General features: G+C 38.4%; 1 protein-coding gene across 1 annotated transcript; it reads left to right on the plus strand.

Moving 5' to 3' along the window:
* The first annotated feature begins 4,846 nt into the window (after nt 1–4,846).
* On the plus strand, nt 4,847–5,248 carry LOC148203725 (uncharacterized). Its single transcript, XM_088107731.1, has one exon. It carries the CDS (start codon nt 4,847–4,849, stop codon nt 5,246–5,248), a length of 402 nt encoding a protein of 133 aa, XP_087963857.1.
* Nucleotides 5,249–8,392: the final 3,144 nt, after the last annotated feature.

Below are 8,392 nucleotides of genomic sequence, written 5' to 3' on the forward strand. Positions count from 1 at the left end.
TTTGCTCAGAAACTGGTGCTCAAGATATCCCCAATCGGTAACGGATCTCAGAGGAAGAGAGTCTTGCCAATCCTTAGCTGCTCCTTGTAATGAATGCGGAAATGCGCTCAAGAAAATGTAATCAAGAGGGACATCTGGAGGCTTCATTGAAGAGCACATGATGTGGAGCTCCTCCAAATGTCTGTGTGGGCATTCTCCTGCAAAACCATGAAACTTAGGCAGCAAATGTATCAGTCCAGGGGTGAGATCGCAATGAAGATCATCCTCCTTAAGTGAACCCGGCTCACCAAGAGCACTCTCAGAAATTAGAGGATGAGTCATATTGTTCTCAACATAGAAGTCAGCAGAATATGAATTACAATCAGAGTAACATGCAGAAGGAGAATCATAATCAGAGGCACTAGCAAAATAAGCAGTATTCACAAAATCAAAATAGGTAGACATGGAAAAAGAAAAATACTACAAATTACGAAACAAATAAAACACAACACATTTATACATGCAACACGCACACACAAAACAAAACATCACATCACATCACAACACAAGACAAAACACAACACACACAAACACAACAAAAAAAACCTAAGACCGAACCATTGGTCCCCGGCAACGGCGCCATTTTGATGAGAGGGTCGCACCTCCCACAAAAGTTGTGCATAAAAGAATGCAGTATAGTACTAGGAAGTGACTCCTAGGTCGTCTCTCAAGGACCAAATGTGGTTCGAGTCTCAGATCAAACACGTAGTGGGGGGGTTTGTGAAATATTTTGTGAATGCAAATGACGAAATTAAAAATGAAAATTAAACACAACCGAATACAATTGGAAACATTAAAGTAAATGAAAACAGAATGAGGACCGACGGTCCTATAGATGACCGAACGCTTCTACATTTAGATCGAACGGTTTCTAAAGTAAGTGAGGAAATTGGAAATACAGGAAGATAAAAAAAAAACTGAACGAAATGGACAACATGATAAACGGTAAAACTAGACTCAACAATGCAAAAAAATAAATATTCAAACACAATTAAAATTATTAAAATGCAACACTTAAATTAAAAAGATTAATGCTCATTTCAGTTTGAAATACAATTTCGAAGAAACACCTTAGAAGGGAACAAATAATCAAAGGCATAAATTATAAATGAAGTTGCTAAACCATAAAACACATCTCTGGACTTCTTCTCCCGTGAACATGGCATCCGTATGCATTCCAACCATGAATCAACAGTTTTTCCCCAAAATCGAATGAATGCAAAGAAAAGGAATGTAATCACCGATACTTGCTTCTCTTGTGTATTTCCCACTTTTCCTAGCCGTGACCTGCACATTAAAAGAAAAGAGAAAAGAAACGTGTTGTTCTCTTCAAGCTCAACGTGTGCATGCTTCAGCTAACTATGTCCGTGTGTCACCTCCAGCCAAATGAAGTGCAAGATGTAATTTAAGGAAACAAAAACGTTCTCAGTGTGCTAGACTATTCTTCAATCAAATAGTGCGTGAAAAGCAAAATGAAAAGGCAAGAGTGAATTCAGCAACATAAAATTAAAGTGAAGCTATTTTCATTCCACCGTAACAACATTCACACTTTTTTTTCTTTCTTCCAAAATTAAAATGTTCCCAGCACCTATTCTCTAAGAAAAGAAAAAAATGAAAACTGAAATGAAAACTGAGAGCTGCTGGAAGAGAGAACCGAGAGAGACCCCCTCGTGGGTGGCTGCTCACTCCAACCTAATTCCCCCCCTCTTTGAATAAGGGTGAATGACCCCCTAAAAACCAGCTGCTGCCCATTCTCCGCGTGGCTGCTTTGCTACTGGACCGTAAGCTCCCTGCACCTCCTAATCTTTCTTCATGACACCACACTCCATGCTTCCATTCTCAGTGACGCTCTTCCGCGTGCACCTCCCATGTGCGTATGTATCTCCTTTCTCCAATGCTGGATGTGGGCCGCGTGTGTTGATGTGCTGCACCTCCTGCTTCTTCCCAATCTCTGCATGAAGCTGCTGGACTCTTCATTTTTCTCACCGGCACACCACCTTCACGCTAGCTGGAAAATGAAAATGAATGAAGATGGTTGGCCTGCTTCCAAGCTGCTGGGTGCTTCTTTCTTCACGCACCACCCCCTGGAACTTCTCATGGGCCGTGTTGAAGCTTGGATGGGAGCTGCCCCTTGGATGCTGGATACACCCCTGGATTTCTCTCTGCTGGACCGTGAACTTGCTTCACTTCCTTGGACCAGCTGCTACCACGTGTTGGACTTCTTCCCTGTGTGCTTCCACATGTGACACTTCAATCTCTCAATTCCACTGGACTTCCCAAGCTTGCTGGACCAGCTGGAAGTGTGCTCATGGGCTGCACCGCTTGCTGGACACCGTGTGAAGTGTGCGTGTGGTGCTGGAGTGCCTTCCGCGTGTGAGGTGCTCACCAAAATGAATTGCAGGAGCTGCTGGATGCACCCCCCTCACGTGTTTCTGCTCACCGTGTGCACCTCCACCTTTGCTGGATGCCACCTCCAAAGTGTGGACCGTGTGCTTCAATGTGGGCCTTGTCTTCCATTCCATTTTCAGCCGTGCATACCAGATTTTCACTTATTCCTTCCCAAAATGAAATTTCCAACGGGCCCTAGAATAAATAATTGAATCATGTGTAGCCTCTTCCAAGTGAAATGGCACCGTGTGCAGATGAATATTCTTCCAAATGTCCCAATTTGCATTTCCAGAATTTTTCTGCAATTAATAATGCAAATAATTTACTCAAATAATCCAAATTAATTAAAATTAGAATTTTTGGTCAAATTAAGCGCAATTAGCAAAAACGGAAAAATACCGGACAATTAAGCACAATTCCCCGATTAAATTCGGTACAATAAGCTAAGTGAAATTGAGAAAATATTGACTCATCATAAGGCTACTAGGAAGGATCATTTTCCCCTTCCTTTTATGGATCAGATGCTGGAAAGATTGGCGGGTCAGGTTTTCTATTGCTTCCTAGATGGATATTCTGGATACAATCAAATTGTGGTAGATCCAAAAGACTAGGAGAAGACAACATTTACATGTCCATTTGGTGTATTTGCTTATAGAAAAATGCCATTTGGGTTATGTAATGCCCCAACTACTTTTCAAAGGTGTATGCAGGTAATTTTTTCTAATCTCATAGAGAAGTGTATTGAAGTCTTCATGATGATTTTTCAGTATTTGGAAATTCATTCCAAAGGTGTTTGGCGAATCTGGATATCGTCCTCAAGATATGTGTTCAAACGAATCTTGTGCTTAATTGGGAAAAATGTCATTTCATGATAACATAAGGAATTGTGTTAGGTCACAAAATTTCTACTAGGGGGATTGAAGCAGATAAAGCCAAAGTAGAGGTCATTGAGAAACTCCCTCCACCAACAAATGTGAAGGGAATTAGAAGTTTCTTAGGCATGTTGGGTTTTATAGAAGATTTATTAAAGACTTCTCTAACATTGCCAAATCGTTGATTAATTTGCTGGTTAAAGATGTACCATTTGTGATGAATGAAGAATGTTTAAAAGCTTTTGACATCTTGAAAAGCAAATTGATCTCAACCCTAATGATTGTAGCTCCAGGTTGGAATCAAAATTTTGAATTGATGTGTGATGTCAGTGATTATGCAATAAGTGTTGTGCTGGGTCAAAGAAAAGAGAAAGTATTTCATACTATCTATTATGCTAGTATGGTTTTGAATGAAGCTTAATTGAATTATGCCACCACAGAAAAAGAATTTCTTGTTATTGTATATGCTTTGGAGAAGTTTAGACTTTACCTCATTGGATCTAAAGTGATCATCTACACAGATCATGCAGTTATAAAGTATTTGCTAACCAAGTCAGATTCTAAGCCGAGATTGATTAGATGGGTGCTTTTACTACAAGAATTTGATTCGGAGATCCGTGACAAGAAGGGAAGTGAAAATGTAATAGCTGATCATTTATCTAGGTTGGTTAACAGTGAAGTTACAAACAAGGAAGCTGAAATCTGGAATCTTTTTCAGATGAAACAGTCATGTATATCAAACAAAGGTCGTGGTTTGCTGATATGGCTAATTTCAAAGCTGCAGGAGTAATTCCAGAAGATCTTAATTGGCAACAAAGAAAAAAAGATTTACATGATGTCAAGCAGTTTATTTGGGATGATCCTTATTTGTTCAAGATTGAAGTTGGTAATCTTCTGAGGCGATGTGTGACAAATGAAGAAGTAGAAGGAATTCTCTGGCACTGTCATGGTTCACCTTATGGGGGACATTTTAATGGAGAAAGAACAACAGCAAAAGTTCTCTAGTCAAGATTTTATGACCTACCCTATTTAAAGATGGTCATAATCATGCCAGAAATTGTGATAAATGTCAAAGGACTGGGGCTATTTCAAGACGTCATGAGATGCCATTACAAGGCATTTTAGAGGTTGAAGTCTTTGATGGTTGATGTATTGATTTTGTGGGACCCTTTCCACCATCTTTCAATAATGAATATATATTGGTGGCAGTGGATTATGTGAGTAAATGGGTGGAAGATCTAGCTTGTCCCAAGAATAATGCTAGCACTGTGATTACATTTCTGAAGAGGCAGGTTTTTTCACGCTTTGGAACTCCAAGAGTACTTATTAGTGATGGAGGATCTCATTTTTGTAACTTTCAGCTTGCAAAAGTACTCAAACATTATGGTTTGAAACATAAGGTGGCTACACCTTATCATCCACATACAAATGGATAAGCTGAGATGTCTAATAGGGAGATAAAAAGGATCTTAGAGAAAATAATTGCTTCATCAAGAAAGGATTGGTCACAGAAACTGGATGATGCTCTTTGGGCATATAGGACGACAATGAAGACATCTATGGGTTTATCACCTTTTCAGCTAGTCTATGGGAAAGCATGTCATTTGGCAGTGGAGATGAAGCATAAAGCTTTGTGGGCTTTAAAATTTTTGAGTTTTAATCCTTCAGATATTCAAAATAAACGCAGAAGGCAGATATGGGAGCTTGAAGAGATGCAGTTGCATGCATATGATTCATCCAGGACCTACAAAGAAAAGGTAAAATTGTATCATGACAGGAAACTGATAAAAAGAGTTTTTACTCCAGGGCAACAGATGTTGTTGTTCAATTCACGTTTGAAGCTGTTTCTTGGGAAGTTGAAGTCAAAGTGGTCAGGACCGTTCACAGTGAAAGAAGTACATCCTCATGGAGCAATTGAATTGGTAGATCCAGCCGTCAATGATCCATAGAGAAGTTGGGTAGGGAATAGTCAACATCTCAAGCACTATTTGGGAGAAGTGGAATATCTCTCAACAATTATGAAGTTGAGGGATCCATGAGCTTATTGGGTCAAGCTAGTGACGTTAGAGAAGCGCTAGTTGGGAGGCAACCCAGTTTTCTTATCTTTTGTTTTGTACTGTTGAACTTATTTGCTTCTGTTCTTAGAGTAGGTTGTAATGTACTTAGTGTGAAACTTTATCTGCTATGATGGTTTGCTTATGATTTATGAATGATGAGTATTGCTTGATGATGCTTGGATGTCGATTGATGTTGAGATTGTGCACTATATGTTGATATACAGGTGGTTGCTCACAAGCTATGTGAATATATGCATGATGTTGTGATTGTGATTATGATGCTAAGCAGGATGTGTATCTGGAATAGATGGAATGTTGAATGAGCTTATGTGTGAGGCTTTGAACTCCAAAGTTTTTGTGATTGAGTGTTATTACCTTGAAAGTATGAATGACTTTGCCCAGGTTTCTATGATTGAATCACTTGCTTGTATGTGTCATATGATCAAGGCCATTTGTTGGTAGCCCTTTTTAGCCAAATGCATGATTTTAGCCCAATAAAAGAGAACACAATGTGTTATATCCTTTGAACCTTTAGCCTTGAATATGATGTGAAAACCCATTTTGAAAATCTTTACCTTGAGTTGAGTTGAGAATATCTTGTGGTATTGATAAAGGTTCAAGTTTGGGGTTGTTAGGAAGTTGATAACAGTTGAAAAACTGTTATTTTCATGCTTAAAATTGATACTAAAAGCAACCTTTAACACTCAGAAACTAGCTTGGAATCATGCTTTTGTTCATATTTTTAGAAATAAGAGAGTTGGACAGATTTATTTCAGTGCTTTATGCAGGTTTTAAGGTGAATTTGGTGAAAGAAGTGAAGAAGGATAGAGATGGAATCAGAAAAGAACTCAAAAAGTGCAAAAGAAGAGAAGCCGCAAGTACCGCTCAGCGCTAGTTTACCATTGAGCGGCACTCAGGAACAACCGTTGGCTCCGCGGAGGGGTGAAAGTGCAGTTGAGGGGAGAATTAACTACGCGGTGGTATCGCTGAGCGATGGTTTTTTGGGCTTAGGCCCACTTTTCTGTAATATTTTGAATAGTATATAAGCTTTAGGACGTCTTGGGGTTTGTATCTTTGGCAGAGTACGAAGCAAACACTCACTTTTCCACCCCTTCGAGGAAGATCTTGGATGCTAAGGCTACCTACTCATCTTTCTAGGCTTCTATCTTTCATTCTTTCATTATTGTTCATCTAGCTTCACCATGAATATGGTGAACTAAACTTTGTATTGTAGTTGGGGAATCAATGTAATCTTTTGAAGCTCTCATATATGGAATTTGTGTTTAAACATCTTATTTGAGATACATGCTTTCCTTCATCATTAGTTAGGGTTTTTCCTCTTTGCTCAAAGCATGCATTGTTTAACTCATTCGATGTAATGATTATTGATTTTGTCGATATGGGAACGTACGGGGAAATCTAGATTCGGGGAAATTCTCCAAATAGCATATTGCCTAAACATAGGAATATGAGGGTTGGTTGCCTTTAAGCTTCTTTGCTTCAGAATTAATTATTAGGGATGCTAGGAATTGTATGAACTCATAATTAAGGATAGGCCTTCATGCAAGGTGATTTAGAGAGTGGCATTAACATTGATGAAAATAATGATGAATTCCTAAAGTATATGAGAGTGGACAAGATGAAATTGATTACCCCAACAACATAGTCATCCATCTATTTCGTTCAAAATGTTTGTGTTCTTATTTTCCATGGATCAAAACTCATGCATACATGTTTAATTATTGTCTTTTGCATTTGAAACCTCAAGAATTTATTCACAAGTCTTAAATAATCAACAAATCATATAACTAACTAGGCCGTGAGTCCTTTGGGAGTACGATACTTGGTCTTACCGAGTTTATTACTTGATACGATTTGATCACAATTGCCGAAGGTTAAACAAGTTTTTGGCGTCGTTTTTCGGTGTTCATAAATTTGTCATCAAGTTTTTGGCACCGTTGCCGGGGACTCGTGGTTTAACTAGTTTATTTGTGTGATTATTGATTATCTTTAACTTGAATTTTGAATTTCTGTTTTTATTTTTCGGTTTTTATTTTATTTTATTTTATTTTCTGTTTTTATTTTTTTCGGTTATTATTTTATTTTATTTTTTTTCTGTTTTCTATTTTTAGTTTTTCTGTTTTTATTTTATCTTCTTATGTCTTATTTTATATCTTCTTCTATATCTTTTTGTGCTAACAAATTTTTCTAGGGACTTGTCTTTGTGTATGCAGGAAGTAATTCGAACTAGAAGCAAGAAAACCTTAGAACCTCTTCTTGAAGGCTTAGACGAGAATAGACGGAGGAGAAGAATCCGTACATCTAGAGAACTTTTCCCTCCTCTAGAAGATCTCTTACAACCTTCACCACAAGGTTCTTACCATAGCACTGAGGAGATGGAGAATAATAATGTCAGACGGACTCTTGCATATTACACTAATGTAGTTGCGCCTCAACATTTCAATAGCATAGCAAGACAAAGGGTCAATGCAGCTAATATGGAGGTGAAACCGACGTTAATCCAACTGGTTAAGAGTAACCAATTTAATGGGTTGTCTCACGAAAGCCCATATGAGCACCTCACAACTTTTAATGAGATTTGCAATACAGTAAAGATAAATGGGGTGCTAGACGAAGCAATCAAACTTAGCTTGTTTCCATTCTCATTAGGAGGCAACGCTAAGCTTTGGTTGAACTCTTTTCCAGAAGGGAGCTTTATAGAGTGGGAAGCTGTGGTGACAAAGTTCTTGAACAAATACTTCCCACAATCCAAAGTAAACAAAAGAAAGCAAGAGATTTCAACTTTTAGGCAAGGCATGGAGGAATCATTAGGTCTTGCACGGGATAGATACAAAAGCCTATTAAGAAAGACTCCCACGCATGGATTTGATGAAGTAGAAGTAGTCCTAACCTTCCTTGGAGGTCTTGGTTCACAAACCAAGATGATGCTTGACGCCTCAACTGGAGGCAATATCAAATGGAAATAATTGAAAACATGGCTACTAATGATAATGAGCTGAATAGTGAAAGAAGAGC

The sequence above is a fragment of the Vigna umbellata genome, chromosome 2 (genome assembly GCF_029865625.1).
Source record: "Vigna umbellata cultivar VRB3 chromosome 2, Vumbellata_1.0, whole genome shotgun sequence".
Taxonomy (NCBI): domain Eukaryota; kingdom Viridiplantae; phylum Streptophyta; class Magnoliopsida; order Fabales; family Fabaceae; genus Vigna; species Vigna umbellata.

Bases quoted from the DNA above. Each gene is read 5' to 3' on its own strand.
- LOC148203725 (XM_088107731.1), top strand. From the start codon at position 4,847: ATGAAGACATCTATGGGTTTATCACCTTTTCAGCTAGTCTATGGGAAA.